The sequence below is a fragment of the Aythya ferina genome (genome assembly GCF_964211825.1).
Source record: "Aythya ferina genome assembly, chromosome: 4".
Lineage (NCBI taxonomy): Eukaryota > Metazoa > Chordata > Aves > Anseriformes > Anatidae > Aythya > Aythya ferina.
The window spans coordinates 51,843,605-51,860,606 of NC_140300.1; the positions used below are offsets into that span (position 1 = coordinate 51,843,605).

Genomic DNA, 17,002 nt, shown 5'->3' on the forward strand with positions numbered 1-17,002 from the left:
CAGCCATACTGGCCAAAACACTCAGGCATGCTGCAAATCATCTTCTGGGGTTACAAAGCTTGCTCCCTACAAAAAATACACAAACAAACAAAATCTTAAGACCAATTTTGTCTTCCTATTTTGGACCTTTGCTCTGAATCATCTGAAGAAGAATTAGCAGGTTTGTGTGACTTAATGCATAGAAGCAGCTGGATTACTTCCCTTAAAAGGCGCTCTGACCCAATTCCAGCTTGGTTTCAATAAGGTTTCATTTGGGCAGAAACAATATTTCTGTTCCTGTACTTTGCCTGCTTCATCTTCTGTTCGTTTCCTTTAGCAGTTGTCTTGTCCAAGAGACTAAGCCATCAGCAGTTTGAATTGTAAGAATTTTCAAAAGGATCCAGTTTTGAAATACTAATTTTTAAAAGAACAAGACAATTGGAAATCTGGGTAAGACAATGCACCTGGCTCTCATGGAGGTACATAATTTAGAGAGTTTTAGACTTCTTCAAAATACTAAGTAAAAAGGGATGAGAAGTGTTAGTCAAATAGATAAATCAAGTCAACTGAGCTCCTCGAGCAGGAAGGGATCCCTGGATCTTTCAAGTGAGATCTGTGCTATTGCACATAATCACAATGTATTTTCCTAATTGTAAAGTTGGTAAGATATTTTTAAAACAAATTAAGTAGCTTTCCTCTAATGCTTAATGGAATTTTAGTCTAAGAGGTGAAATTTTGTTCCTAAACTTCAAGATTTTTTTCCTGAACATTTTATGAATGATCTTCTCCCAAACAGCACTTAACTCAGTGTCACTTTCATAACTGTAGTCCTCAAGGTCATCTAGCTCTTCCTATATAAAATTCTAATCTCTATTGATGATGTCTCTTAAAATGTCATTAGCATGCACCTACTTTTGTACTAAGATCACTGGCAAAATATTCAACAGATTTTTCACAAAGACCAGTGCTTGACCAGCCTCTACAAGAGCAGAATCTTAATCAGTGAAGATAGAATAATATATAAAAAATGGGCAATATATCTAAATTATAATCTGAAATAGTGCATATCCCCCAAAGACATAAGGTATATTTCTCAGTCAACGTGACTGAGTACAGTCAGAAGTTCAATAACGTAGCTGAAGGAAAAACAGAATACCAAATAACTCATACTAATAACAAAAAGTGCTTCTAAATAGAGTTCTCTGTGTATATGTCATCTCTTTTCTTTTGTAATAACATTTAATATGGGATATGGGTTAATTTTTTCTCTGTACAGAACCTCTGTACAGCAGAAATTTTTCATGCTGAAATTAAAATTAACTTGTGCTAGGAATAATATTTTGAGTGATGTGAGGCTGACTGAAGACTGATGGTGTGCTTAGTTATTAATTGCCAAACCTAGAAAAGTTTGGTTGTTGTCCTTTTCCTTTTAAAGATTTTTTCCCATTTTCTTCTGCACTGAAAAAATGAACTTATTACTAAATAGATATGCACAGTCTTTCTGAAAATTATGTGTAACACAAGTGCATCTGTAACTATACCTATGCACTTACGTTTGTTAAATCTACCATGAAAACTCTTAACAGTAGTAAAAGCACTTTCTCCACAAGCTACTTGTGAGTATCTCCTCTAAAACACGCTTCTGTGTTATGATTTTAGGATAGGTTTCAGAAAAAAGGTGTTCAAACATGTATGTTTAAGCAGCTTTTTAAGTGCTAATGCATAAACATGGTCAATAATTGCATATTAGATGTTAGTGAAACCCAACTGAACAAGGGCTATTGTAAAATAGGAAGGAATCTTTCTTGTAAAAGAACAGGGTGTTGGTTACAAAACAGATTTGTGTTCATAGTGATTACAGGTCCTGAGTTACAGTGACCTCAGTCAGCAATTACATGATAACTGATGTAAGAGGGGTGGTTGACTTGCACACAATGGCAGTTCCATCTTCACTCAAAACCAGACATAAGCAGTGCTCAGAAAACTCTTTAAACACTGTGGGATTTTTTCCTGTCTTTTCATCGATAAAATTTGTGCCTCTTTGCGAGATATGAGTATGTGTCATTGTTATTCATGGAAACTGTCAGGCTTTTTAACTCCACTGAGAAACATGAAGGGTGAATGACAGATGGGGACCGTTATCTTGGCTAGGAAGTTCTCTGCTAGCAGAATGCCGTGGTATGAGACCTGAAAGAAAGAAGAGATGATAATTTCACTTGTTCTTGTATCTAAAAGGCATCTGAAGAGTTTGAGATGCCATGGTATTTAGACTCCTATCTATTTGGGCTGATACTGTCTGTCTTCAGTCTTGTTGATAGAAGCCAAGTGGTCTTGAAAAGGTTAAAACACGTAAATTAGGCTTAATACCACTCTCTGCTCATACCAACTGCTCTCATTGTTTACCAAGGGCTGGAAAGAATTTAGTGCAGGAGTGATAGACTGAGATATGAGTTTTATGATTTTATAAGTAACTTCAATATCCCTACCTATTGCTGAGTTGTTCAAACAGTGGCAACTCTTTATCTTGATATGTACTTTGTATGATGTGCTTTCACATGCCCATTGTATGCTCTTTGGGTTGGTGACCTTTATCAGTTTCGTGCCTGTGTCAGAATAATTAGCTCTGGTATTATACATGTACATTCATGAAGTCCCTATGCCTTTCATGCAAATTCATTTAAAACACAGGAAGGAAATAGCTGAAAAACACTGCTCAGCTAAGTATGTGTGAACGGGCACATAGGTGGGCAGGGGAGGGAGGCTGAGTGCCTTTCTGATTACCAATAGAAAAGTAATTTGGGGCTAAAACAAAGCCTTTATTTAGATGATCGCTTTGAATTTTATCTTATAATATCTTTTTTTTTTTTTTTTTTTTTGTGTGTGTGTGTGTTATTCTGAAGTTAGAAAGTTCCTTACAGTGTTCATGTTTTTTTTTGTTTGTTTGCTTGTTTTTTGTTCCTTTTTTAACCAGTCCATTTATTTCCATATCACTGAAACTTCTGTGTTGTTGTTTGTTTGTTTGTTTGTTTTAGTAGAATCTATAATTTCAGCAGAAAGTTTCTTTCCTATTTTTTTTTCTCCTTGTTCTAGTATATATAAAATTGCAGTTGCAATGGAAAAAGTGCTAGAGAATTTTGGATTTACTACTTGACAGACCAGTTCATTAGTCACTTTGTAAAAGGCTCTTAACATTAGCTGTTCTTAACTTTAGTGATTTTTTTTTCCAAAATCCATTTGGCTCTTAAGCTATTTTTATCTGTGAACAAGGAATGATCCTTTTGATATTGTATTAAGTGACTAAAATTAGCTCGTCAAAGTGTGGAAGGTCCTCTATATCCTATTTATTAAAAATGTTTCCTCTAAATAATGAGAGGGGAAAAAAAAAATCTGAGCTATGTTTACTAAGAGCAAGGCATTACCATAGAACAACAGTTCTGTTTAGAGTATGTTAGGTTTTTGTTTGACAAAAAAAAAGTTTGTCAAGCTGCATGAACAAATACGCTTTCATTGCCTGTAGCCTGATTCACCTCTCATTTGTACCAAAGTGCTGTAGCTAAAATGAAGCTGTTCTTATTCTCCCTTTGAGGAAAACTTCAAGCCGGATACATGTGTTCAAGAGCCCTAACTCTGAAAGGAAAGGATAGGACAGAATGCTTATTGATTCACATTAGGGATGCACAGGATGTTATTGGCTTTCCCCATGTACATTTCAGCGTTGTCTAAGGACTATCGGCTATCACGTTAAGTTAGCTCAGACCTAGCACCTGGTGCTGCTTCTAGCTATTTGGAGGCAAAACAAGATTTAGAAATATACAGTAATCTGGGTGCTTCAAAACATTAGATTAATGGGTATTTTCACACTAGAAATTGTCAGCTCTCATGAAGTTTCATAAAAGGGATAAACATGCTCATGGAAATGCTCACACATATATTAAAATTGTCCCTGCCCTCTGTTTCTTGATAGCTATTATCCTATTCAGGATATGAGGAGAAAAAAACACCTCTGTGCCTTTACATTCAGACCTACTTATATTAATCTACTTTTTTTTTTTTTTTTTAACATCTGATAGCCATTAATACTCTATTTTCTCACCTTTATGCTAATATAAAACTGATTGAAATGAGTGGTTTTGGTTCAAAATTTTCAATGAGCTTTTAATGAAACTTTAGTTAATTTTCATTTCCTTCATAATATCTGGTGATATCTGTATTTCTTACATTTGATCCTTTAATGTATTCTGAGTTCTACTTCTGTTGAATATCCTGTGAGCCTGAATGAAATCTGAGACTGAAAAGACAACTTGTGATGTATGAACTGTAATAGCCAAAAAAGTCTTAGTTCTTTTGAGGGTTTTTTGAAATGTGGAGAACAACTTCCATGAAAAATACTAAATTTCCAGTGGACTGTTAATCAATCTGAAGAGTAACTAGTGAAGATACTAGTAACTTGTGAAGATACTAGTAAGCAAATTTCTGGGTGGTCTTCTAGTCCCTTCTGGTTTACCTTCCATTGGTTTATCTCTGGTCTTTAACATTTCTATATAAAATGTCAAATTTATTAATCATTTAAAGTGGAATAATCTCTCCCTAATACCCCTTAGAAAAGTACTTTCTAAAATAAACTATTTCTCTCGAGGCTCACTTCTTTCAGCATTTATTTCCTTGAATATATTGGAATCAATATTGCAAATCACATTCACACAGTTCATCAGAAACCACTGACTTTGACAATTGTAATTTTAGATAAAATAACCTTCTCTACTTAATGATGGAGCAATATATAATCTTTAAATAAAATTATGTAATTGCTAGGTTGCACCTAGAGTATATACAATCATAATCTTGCCTTCTGTGGCATTGTTGATGCCTCTTTATGGTACATGATGGAGTTTAGTGTATTACTGTCTTTTAATAATGCAGTATAAATGTGCCTCTTCTTACTTCATGTTTTTATATGTATTTATACTAGTAAGTTGCACTTGATGGACCTGGAGCTCTCAGCATTATGATCTTCGTTTGAATTATTTTTGATGATTTCCTCTTCAAATTGGAATAAAGTACTTACATAGCATTTGTTGTCCTAGGTGTACTTCACAGAAATGAATATTCAGTTGTTGGTGAGTTATGGAAATACCACATCATTAGCATTGTACTGTTAGTAGCATACCAACATTTGCTTGTGAGTACCAAGTGGTATCTTGGTCTCTGACAAAGTGGAGATATAAAAATGTGCAGACCATTTGTGTTTGAAATTAAATGAGGTTTCTGTCCAAGCCATAAGCTTTCATGAAACCCCAGAGATGTGTGATGTACCCTAGGGAGTAACACAAAGGCATGCTGGGGAGCTTGGGGCATGTAGTGCTAAGCTGGCTGGGGGTGCTTGTAGGACGACAGAAAAGCTACAGCCTCGGGCTGTAGCTTCTTCATTCTCATCCATTCTGCCTTTTAATAAGGTTACCTGAAAGAAATGCTTCACGGTGCTTTGTCTTGGAGAGAACTGTCTCTCCAAGAGAGCAGCCCAGAACAAAACTGGGAGTAAATGAAAAAGTGAGCACTGTGGAGCTCTCTCTAGCTCAATCCCCTCTCCTGCTCATCTTTGTAGACATCTCCAAAGTTTGCTGGTGATACCTCTAGCAAGTTAGAACTGAAGGTGACATCTGCTACCATTTGAAATATCCTTCACATTTTACAAATTTGGGGAGACTTTCAGTCTTGTTAAGGAAGCTTTCCAGGACATACTGCTTCCTTTCCAGTGACAAAAAGCTATGTTATATTGACCTGTATCTGGTTATGTGATGAGAGTGCAAAGACCCTGTGTATTACCATACAAAGGAAACTCTCGGATGTGAAAAGAGTAATGTTGACGTGAGCCTGTACTAGATATTTGGAAAGTGTACAGGAAGTTCTCTGAAATTGATGAAAGAGAAGATCTAAAAGGAAGATCTTTGAAAAAGATGAATGTTTTTCCTAGTTAACACAGAACTGAGTTTGTTCTGTTCTTGTAAAGCTGATATATTGCTTCTGTTTGTTGAAAAAGATGATCTAAAAAAAGGCAACTTTTGTTCATCCAACTTCCTGCAAATGACATGTTCCTGCGCCATATTTAGGTCCAAATTACTGTGAATTTTTGTGAAAGGAAGAATGAGAAAATATTTTTCCTGACATCAGTGTTTTATGATTACTGAGCTATTTAGAAATATTTGACATTGTACTGATTTTCTGTCTCAAAATAAACTTTTCTGATTACCCTTACATTTCATGATTTCTTTTGTGAATCTGCAGCTTGTGAGGTAACTGGCAAAAACTCTGATCTATCAGCATTTTTGTTTGCTTTCTTGAGTTTATAATGGCACAGCAACAATGAAGCAGCAATCATTCATCATCCAGCTAGTCAAACAGAATAAAGATTTGAAAGTGGAAATAATTCATGGCCTTAGCATTACTCATTTAAGTTCTATATGACTTTTACTGGAGGAATAGTTTTGCTTTGGAATTTGAAGTTTAAAAAAAGTTTGGAAGTCAAGTTTCAACCTTTAATTGGAATAAATTAAAGTTTGAAGACAAACTTTAGAATTCTGGAATAGGAGTGATACAATTTTCTAAATGCCAAAGATTTTTAGGTGCATTCACCCAAAAGACTTCATAGCATTTAGTTCATTTCACTGCTACTAATCTTCCGATTTAAGGTGATGGAAATTTAAGTGTACTATGACTGGAAAATCTCCGCCATATTAAAAAAAAAATAAAAAAGAGGTTTTCTGATTTATAATAATTATGATTTTAATAAATGTTTGCAGTATACTTCTTCAGTAATATTTTTTTCTGGCTCCATGCAATATTGCTAAACATTGTAACTTAAAAAATACAGGTCATGATCCAAAAAGCTTGATAAAAGAAATTTCTCTTGTGTTTTCCTCTGGGGAGTGAATTTCTATATTTCGTCTATGAGTAGGAGGTCTCTCAGCTTTCCCTTTCAGCAGAAATTCTCAGTTAAGTTTGAGAATAAGTTTGTTTCTAAGAAAAACCCAACAAAGGAGATTTAAAAAAATATGTCTAAATAACTTAGAAGGTCAATAAAAAACTGTTACATGTGTTGTTATTTATAGACAAAGTCTATATATAAAAGATTGTTTCAGGTTTTGAGGAAAATACATTGATACTTTCCTCTGCAAGACACATTGAAAATACATGTTCTCTGTGGGAGCTTGGCGGATCTTGGATTTTGAACCTTTATAAGAGTTCTTCCCCTACACATTGAATTTCCATTTCTATTTCTAGTATGCTACCGATATCTTGCCTTTCCCTGGAGGATTTGGTCAAGCTTAAATGATAGTGAGACAGGGTCTGATGTGCTGTGAGAGACCCTTGGAGGTCAGAGAATGAAAAAAAAAACATGATAAAAGTGTGTCAATGCCCTAAATATCAGAATCACTGACTGCTTCAGATCTGGGTTATACTAGTAGAAGAACAGACCTCTTTGCCCCTCATCTTGCCTTTGAAAGTGTTTTGCTACTACGATTTGTCTCTAGCTAAGCAGATTGAAATAAATATGGGAACAAATCTGTCATTTCACATCCTGAGTTACCTGGAGGTAAATATTGTAATCAAAACAAACTCCCATTCCATTACCTTTATTCACTCTTTTATATGGTGATGTTACAGACTGTTAATCATTATTTTACTGGATTCATTCTTTGTTTAGAGTACATCAAACTCTGCTGTTTGTAACAGGGAACATGAAGATGGGTACTTTATCTTTCACATGAGTACAGAGTTTGGCTCCTGCAAGCTACGCACTGAAGAGTGGCTTTCTTTCATAAAGAGTATTGATCAGCTGTGAGCTGGAGTTTCTTCTGAGTAACTCTATATGTAAAGCTGTGATCTCAAAACGTATACTTCGCATGTTGTCTGAGTTCAGCTTCTAGCTTGGAGATGCATATCCATAAAGCTTCTCATACTCATCCCACTTGATAGCTCTCATCCCTACTGGGGTGCATTGCAGTCTGCTCTGATTTTTGTTCCTAGGTTGAATCAGAAGTCTAGGTGGAGGTTTTGACTGAGGAGGACCTGTAGGAATAGATAGGATTTCCTGTAGGAATAGATACATCCCCAAAGTATGTGCCAAGGTGTGCAGACTTTCACAATACACCTTTATCATTCTTTTTCATATATGGTTGGAGATTTCAAACAGCAAATACTTCAAGTCTTGAAGGTATTCCAGCTGAAGGAGCCATGTATTCTGCAGCTTTACTACAGGTTCTTCTAGGTGAACATACATTTCCCCTTGCCTTGATCACAGAATCACAGAATTGAAGGGGTTGGAAGGGACCTTGAAAGATCATCGGGTCCAACCTCCCTGCCAAAGCAGGTTCCCTAGATGTTTGGCTAAAGCTTCTAACTCAAAGCTGGCTTAGCATCTTAGCTTAGCAAAAATCAGCAATTCTTATGAGGGCTAGGTGGTTTACAACTGTGTGAAAAAAAAAAAATATATATATATATATGCTGAAAAATATGCCTTTATTCTTTACAAAGCAGACCTGAATTTGTGAGTTGTGGACTACAGCCATTACTACAAAATCATCCTCAGGGTTCAGGAAATTAAATTGAATTTCCTCTCCTGAGAGTGAATGTGAATGTTTGCATTCATTTTTACCTCCAGAGAGGGACTTAACTAGCATGCTATGGAATTCCAGCGTGCAATACCTCCTTAATCTTTCCTGCCACTAGTGCTTCTTTTTTCTATAAAATTATTATATGATCTTACAGCAATTATTTCTATACTTACGGTGGTTTTAGCAATTATGCTTCTCACAAGGCCTGGAAGAACATCAGTGTTGAACCCCTTCAGACAAAAAAGCAGCTGATTCAGAATCTTCTATATGCTAGGTAAGTTCTCTAGCCTTGGATGACTAGCTAAAAGTTAAGTGGAATTTCTGACCAGATCATTGCTCTTTAGGTTTTTGAATACTTCTAGTCTTTCAGTGGATACAGGTCTAGAATACCAAAACAGATTTTTTAAATTTTGGTTGAACTGAATACCATGATATCCTTATAGCCTGGCAAGAGTGAAAGGAAAATAGTGAAGTATGTACTTTATCACTAGGACAGTAGAGCAAAATTTTGCATGCGGTGCTGGTCTAAGCAAGACTAGTTTGTGTTGGTCTTGCAGCTATTGAGGGTGAGTGCAAAATTGTGTGGAACCTACTGAGAGAATAAAGTATCAATGGCTCACTCTTAACTGTGTGTGGATCCCTTTTGCAAAGCTCTGTCCTGGATATGAATCTGCTAAAGCTCATGCTAATGGTCTGGATTACAGACTAGATATTATTTTTATTAAATTTGTATACGACAGCAGAAGATAGGTTTAAACACAAAGTGCTTTTGACAAACTGGAGAGGGATTCTGGAAGAAAAGTTAAAATATTCAATAGAGACAGTGCAAAAGGGAGCTTCTATTTGCCGACAGGAACAATGAATGAGGAGGGAGTTCAAGGAAAACATAACCAACCAGAGCCTAAAGAGTATCACCAACTGGTCATTAGGTAACAGCACAACGCTGCTGCAAACAAAGCATCCATTCGACATGTAAGCATGAAAAAAGAGACCACACTGTGACATGCACAATTATCCTTCTTTTCTTACAAATACTTGTAAGGTCTCAAGTGGTGTATTATGCCCAGCTTTGGATGTTGCACTTCAAGAGAGAGAAATCAGTTGAAGACAGTCCTGATCAAAGCAGTAAGAGACATCAGCTGTTGAGATGTCCTGGGCTGCTTATGGAACAGCGTGTCAAAAGGTGGGCTTTAGCTACGTAAAGAGTGAGGGGAATACTCGTTTATCCTCAGCGGGTAATGTAGTAGCCTGAAATCACAGCAAGGAAGATTCAGGTTAAACACGAGGGAAAAGTTTGTAACTGCAAGTCGGAACAGATTGCCTGAGGAGGCTGTAGTGGTGCTGTCGCTGGAGGACTTCACAATGAGTTAGACCAATGCTTGTCAGCAACGACAGAGGTGCAGCTGATCGTGCCTTGGGGCAGCGCCGTGTAGGAGCTGACCTCGCAAGGTCCCTTCCAGTCCTACTTTTCTGTGGAGAGCATTATGCTGCTCCCTCCCACCCCACCTTTGGCGTTCAGTCCTCTGTTCCTCCCACAAGCTTTCCTTTATCTCCAGCTACTCTCCTAAAAACAAGCTTCAGCTGCCTCTCCTATTGTATTATGCATGTGTAGGAAAGGCTTTCTGCACAAGGCGGTTCTGTGGAAGGCCCCAGTCGATCTCACCCATGAGAAGGGCGGAACTACTTCCCCCCCTGTGTAGGGATGCACTTCAGGTGCAGGAAGAAGGTTCTCACTGTAGGATTTAGCCCTGGACATTCAGGAATGCCTTAAGCCATCAACAGAAACATGGGCTATAGTTGGCAGTTTTTATACAGAAAAAAAAGGCAGTTAGATACACCTTTATTTTACGGTATGGGTTATAAGTGTACTCCCAGTACAACAGGGTGCACATTTTCCCACTGTGTGAGGTGGTCCAAGCGAGGTTAACCCGAGCATGCTCCTGTTTTGCCTAGAGGAGTTAGTTGTGGCAGAAAGGAAGTAGTGTGGCTTCGGGCCGGGCAGCCCAACTCCGACCGGGAGCCCGAACGTCCCTGACCAGCACACCGGGCAGCGGCCACGCCGCTCCCACCACCTCCGGGGCTGCTCCCGGTGCGGATCCCCCGCGTTTAACGCAGCGCCCAGGAGGGCGAACCGCAACGGGAATCGCAAGCCCCGCTGCGTTGCGCTGCACGGCGGCACCGGCTCCGGTACCGGTACCGGCACCGGCACGGGGGGGACCCGCTGGCCCGGGATGGGGGGGGGCGCGGCGGGGCGGGACCGCTGCTGCCCGCCCCCGGCCCGGCCGGTGCACGTGGTGGGGGGGCTGAGCCGAGCCGAGCCGCCCCCTGGCTGCTCACCTCCCCCCGGCGGAGGGGAGCGCTGTGCCGCCGCGCCGCCTTCTGCGCGCCGCTTTTTTATGTTATTTTATTTTATTTTATTTTATTTTATTTTATTTTATTTTATTTTATTTTATTTTATTTTATTTTATTTTATTTTATTTTCCCTTTTAACCCTTGCTTAGCAAATTACGCGCGATGAGCTCATGATGCCGCGCCCCCCCCTCCTTAGCCCCCCCAAGCCCCCTCGCCTCGTGTGCCCGGGCGGCAGGAGGGGGACGTGAGGCGGGCGGCTCCGCGCCTCCTTAGCGCTCCGGTGGTACCCGGGAGCTAGGCGGGCCGGCTGGCCGGTCCTCGCATCACCATCACCATCACCCTTTTACCTCTTCTATCGTTTTATCGCTCGGTGTCGGGCCGCCAGCCGCTCCATGAGCTCCCGGGGGGGCGGCGGGGCGGGGGGAGTAGCGGCCGCCAGCCCCGACCCCAGCCCCGCCCGGGCAGGGGGCGGGCGGGCGTGAGGCGGGCGAAGTTTCTGCGCTGCACCGGGCCCCTGCGAGGGGCGGCGGGGTGGGAAGGACGTGGCGCCGGGGAAGCTGCCGCCGCCGCCAGGGCAGCCCGGCTTTGGCCATGAAGAGGAAACAGAAGCGGTTTCTGCAAATGACGCTGCTCTTCAGCGCGGCTCTCATTTTCCTGCCCGATATCGGCCTCTGGGCTCTCTACAAGGAGAAGCACCTGGTGAAGCCCGCCGAGCCCTCCGAGCCGCAGGTAGGAGCTGCGGGTTTTTTTGGGGGGGCCGGGAGCGGCGGGTGGCTCCGCACGGGCTGCTGGTGGCACGGACGGAGCGAAGGGATAAAGTTGTGGGCGAGGGAATTCGCCCTCTGGCTAGCCCCGGGTGGCCCCGGTGTCCAGGCACGGCAGCCGACTGTGAAATTGGGAAGATGCGGGATTTTGGGGGCTTTGGGGGTCAGCCCGGGGGGTGCTGGGCTCGGGTCCCGCGGGTTTCCCGACGAGAAGTGGAGTTCCTGTCGCAACTTTCAGGGGTCTGTTCGGCGGTGAGCTCCGTGAGCTGCTCTGTGCCGCTAAAACTGCTCGTAATCCTTCCAGTTCACCGACCACCTCCAGCCTCTCTTTCCTACCCTTCTTATTGAAAACTCCAGAGAAGTGGCTGTCAGTCTTTTTTTCTTTTGAACGCTACTAAAGTGACCTAAAGCGTGCCTGTCAGATTGATGGCACAACCAACTTTTAGATATTTCTAGTTTACGGTCTCCTCCATCACCATTATTAATAATGTCAACTTATGTCAACTCACGGTTGACATAAGCAAGGTGTTTTTGTTTTTCCTTCTTTTTTTTTCCTGAAGTTATTCTTCGACTCACTGGGCTTATGCATGGCTCATAAATCCCAGTAAGACCTGAGTTAAGTGAAGTTTAGTTTTTGGGGGGTTGTTGTAATGAAGCACCTTAAAACCCCGCCTGCAGTTTACCATTTATACACTTACATTTATCTGTGTTCTGCTCAGCAGTGCTATGCTCCTACACCGTAATTGTCAGTGTAATTTAAATATAATATAAATATTTTACAGGTCATTAGTAAGAAATTATGGAGTTGTTTGATCTTTTTGTTTGTTTACTACTTGCGTAACCTCGATGTTGGAGTGTGCAAGACAGCATCATATATCATTTTAGTGTATTAGTAGTCTTAATTTCAAGGGTCATCACCCACTTGCCACATACTAACTGTATTTAAGTCAGTTCCTTCAACTGAACAGTAACATATTTGATTCTTTTTTAATATAGCTATCTATTATGGAAGTTATTCCTCCAAAGTGTCATCAGTTTAGTTAATGAAATATGCTGAATGGAAGATACCCTAATTACCACAGGAGGAATTTGAAGCTTACTCTATCTTTCCAAAGGTTTTAAAATGCAGTAGATGTCAGGTGCTAGACTGTAGCTGGAAATAATTTCTGCTGAAAGAAAATTATACATGATCATAAGTGTCTGTCATTAGTTTACAAGGTGCATACTGTAGTCTTTGCAGTTTCTGATTTACTTTATGATTTAGGAAAGCTGAAGTGTTCAGTGCAAATAATGATTTCTCTGTTTGTTGCATGGCTTTTAAAAAGACATATGCCTTGAGATAAGATGAAACTTCATATCTTCAAGACTGAACTCTAAGCAGAGCATGTCTGGATAGCATTCACAGTAAAATAGTGTTAAAAAAAATAGTTCTGGATGCAGTGGTTGGAGAAGACCTTAGCAATTAGCAAGCAGCTGAACATATGTGAAGGGCTAGTGAGACTTGCTAATGAGTAAATTTTAAATCCTAAGTTTTCTTAAAGTGTTTTCTTTTTCCTAGTTCACCTCCCTCCCCCCCCACCTGAATGCGAATGGAGCAGTAATGGGTTTGTTTTAATGAGAAAACAATAAAATTGGCAATGAAACTTTGAACCTTGCAGCTGACTCTAATGTAATTCCAGTATCACTGTCAGAACTGAAGTTGTGTTGGAAATGTCATACTGTGTGAGGATAGCAGGTAGGGGAGCATGATGTAATTGTGGTACTTGTGCCTTCTGATGTGTGCATCATAACCCAAAGTGCATACAAGGAATGAGGTTTGCAGTACAACTTTTGAGATCAACTGTTTTATATAAAATTAGATTGTAAGAAGATGGTCAACGTATTTCTTCAAGACTATGCTAGAAAAAAGGTAATACTAGAAGAAGTTATGTTAGGTAACTACTATGATAATCTTTATAACTTTTTGTTGTTGTTGTTGTTCCCCTCTAGAGTTAGCAGGAGATGAACGTGGTTAGTGCTGAAATTCTGTCTTTGCCCTTGAGGTATTTAATTACTCGATATTTAGTGTGACTTAACACAAGTTTAAAGGTCAATCCTACTGAAACTGCAACAGACCTTAGTTATATATACTAAAGCTGTGTTAGGTTTCACAGGTATGTAGGTGGAGACAGAACATGAGATAGTGATGTGCAGTGAGGTTGTTCTGGTATGACATGAGGATGACAGAGGGTCAGAGCTGGTTTCACCAGTAAAATGTGTGCCTAGTAGTATTCTGGTGTTGGCAGTCATGCTTACAAACATGCCATCTTATTTTAATAACAGCTAAACCAATGTAACTGATCATCAGGTGTTTCTGAGGAGGTGGCAGAGTGAAATTCTGATACTCTGATGAGTTGAAAATGGAACTTCCCAATGCATTGCTAAAGCAGACATTTCCAAACTTGCCTGGGAATGAGGGCTCTGTCAGCCTTTCCGACCACCTAGGCTGCTCACTGCAGCTCTGGAGCGGAGGAGGGATGACAGCAAGCTGATTGAGGCAGGGTATCCTGACAGCAATAAGCAGAGAAGCTGCTCAGAAGCAGTCCACGTGGCAAAAACAGTCTGTTTGTATCAGTGTGCAGAGCAGTGTCCCCTGGGCACGTTGTCACTCCCCATGCCGAGAAGAGGGCAGTTGTGCTCTTTAGCATTATCTGGAAATTCTAATATAACAACATAAGTTGACATTTTTCTTCTTTAAAGTATTGCTCCGAGAAGTTACATAAGATTATTTTTTTTGTCGTCATGCAAATTCTGTCTGTTTCAGAGCAGAGCAGCTCTTTCTTTCTTCCTGAGGAGAGATTATAAGATGAGAAAATGGTGTTGACAACAGTGATTTCAGATGGCATTAATGATTTTGATCGCTGTACGTTAATTCTATATGCATTATTAACCTCTGAGTGTTTCATACAAACTTACTTTTTCTTACCATATTTTCCTAAGGTTTTCACTTGTGATATTGATAGGCTTGGTCTTTATATGTTGAATACTGTTATTTATTTATTTTATTTTTTTTTTTTTTTCACACCATTTAAGGTGAGGCTTCAAAGGCAAAGGTACAGAGACTAAGGTCTGAGTTGCACAGAGCAACTGTCAAATACAGTTTGCTAGTAAAACAGGATATGCAAAATACTGCATGTGAAATGCAAAAAAAAAAAAAAAAGTCTGTTTTAATTCTTTCTAAGTTAGTCTTTCTACCTATACTATAGGAATAAGAGAAATTGAAGAGGGTACTTTATGGCCTTTTTAAAAAAGCCTTGTAAATTCCTTAACGGCTCTTGGTATCCTTGAGTTTTGATGATAGTTTCTACAGTTAGCTTAATTTTTATTTATTTATTTTTTTTTGTCACTGAAATATTACTTATGTGATGTAAGTATCCTGTCTGATCTGATCTTTTCTTGTGACACATTCCCAAGGCTGGGTGTTGGGGTGTTAAGTTATGCTGGCCAAGCTTTTAAGTTCATTTTAGTTTGCTGTTGGAACCAGCAACAACGCAGTACGCCTTGTGGGATGTAATTCTAGTGCAAACCTGGCTACCCTGATGCTGACTAAAGTTAGTGCTACTTTATCTGGCTGCAGTAAGGCTGTAACCTTGTCTGTTTATACAGTTGCAATAGATGAAAAATAACTTCATGTAATGGAACCAAATTTCCCACAGCAGCTTTACAGTGTCCATAATACAGATACTTGGTGAAAAGTACTGCAAGATGCCTCTCTTCCTGTTTTCATGGGATGCCAGTGTAGTTGCCTGGAAGAGGAGGACAGTCTAGTGAAGTATCCACTGATACATTTATAAGAAGGTGGATTTGCTTTGTTTTACTTAGGTTTGGCATAGCACTGGGTGCAATTTTACCCCCCTGATTCAGCCACTTCTATGGGAGGGGCTGTGGTTGGGGTTCACGCTTTGAGTGGAACAGACTAGCTCAGTCAGAAGGAACCTTCAAAGATCAGCTAGTCCAATTGCCTGACCACTGCAGGGCTAAAGTGCCTCAGGGATAATGCTGTTTGCACATTTTATTCCAGTGTTTGTACCTTTTTTTTTTTTTTTTTTTTTTTTTTTTTTCCAGTGCATGCACAGTGCCTGGAGCAGAGACCAAAATACAGGCATCTTGCCAGGGGAAAGCATTTTTCAGTGGGATGGAGGCACACTCTCTTTCCCTTGTCCTTTGAAGCCCATATTTCTATCTGGTTAGCCTGATGCTTAGGTCTTTCTCTTGGGACATGTGAGGTAGAGATTTAAATGGACTCTTCGAGATAAGGAGAATGTAGTTCTTACAACTCCTAAGCACGTGCTGTAGCTGGCAAATGGGCGCAAAATGCGAAGGTGCCAGCTTTGCCTTCTGAATCCAGGAAGCACTTTTGGACTGAAATCTGTCTTACAAAGGGTCATTAGTTTCTGAAGTCCATGAAAGAGGTGAAATTACCAACTTACCCTGAGGTTAAATGTTTCCTGCTGCTGAGTACTGGGGTTTGGATAGGCACAGTTGTCGCAGGACAGCTAGCTCCATTTGCTCACTACTGGTGCATGCCAAGTACTGGCTTGGCTTGTCCAGTTCTGCATCCGAAGCTGCATAAAAGCTGTACCTTAAAGTGAACTTCATTTTTTTCTCCACTAGCTCTATTTCCCATGTTTTTCCAGTTAATTTCCACAGCTCCAAACTGTTGTGCTAAATATGGTTTGGTTAGGACACTAATAGGTGCTTGTTTCCTATAATTGCACCACCAGAAGAGGGTCAGTCATGCTGGTATCTATTATACTGTCAGTTACTGGTGGCTGCTTTCACTGCAAACTTGTGAAGCAGAAGAGTTGTCTTTCTCTTTGTTTACAGAGTATAAATATAGGGACAAATAGGTCCAAGTCTACAAAAGTAGCTACTTGACTATAGCTGATGCTAAAAAATAATTTAAAATAATAAAAAAATGAAGCCTTAGTTTCTGTACATGTGCTCTTTTGGGCAAATCCTCATTTCTCTCCCCCAGAGCAGCACCCAGTGTATTCAGGCTGCTTTTATTCTCCAGCTCCTTCTGTTGCTGTGCCAGTACATCAGCTCCCAGGCCCCTATAGAAGGCATTGCAAAACAGACCTCAGTGTCTTAAAATGCAGTGCACTGGCAGTCTGTGTTTGCCACTTAAGCATTTAACAGTCAGACAGTTAACACTTTTGTAATTCACTTATTTGTCTGAATTGCTCGTGTATAATTTTATTCCCCTGTATATATTGGAGCCTACTGAGGAAAATATCATTTGAGTTCTAAAAC

General features: G+C 40.0%; 1 protein-coding gene across 4 annotated transcripts in view; it reads left to right on the forward strand.

Moving 5' to 3' along the window:
• GALNTL6 (polypeptide N-acetylgalactosaminyltransferase like 6) overlaps positions 1–17,002 on the forward strand; it is a 528,873-nt gene that overhangs the window by 8,994 nt on the left and 502,877 nt on the right. For 2 of the 4 annotated variants that reach the window (XM_084518896.1, XM_084518894.1), the window contains exon 1: positions 11,460–11,672. The exons of 1 other annotated variant lie outside the window; for it this stretch is intronic. In XM_084518896.1, coding sequence (XP_084375022.1) covers positions 11,535–11,672 — 138 coding nt within the window. In that variant the 5' untranslated portion in view covers positions 11,460–11,534. Of the gene's footprint in view, positions 1–11,459; positions 11,673–17,002 lie in introns of those variants that run through there. One more of the 4 variants, XM_084518900.1, reaches the window with a different exon arrangement.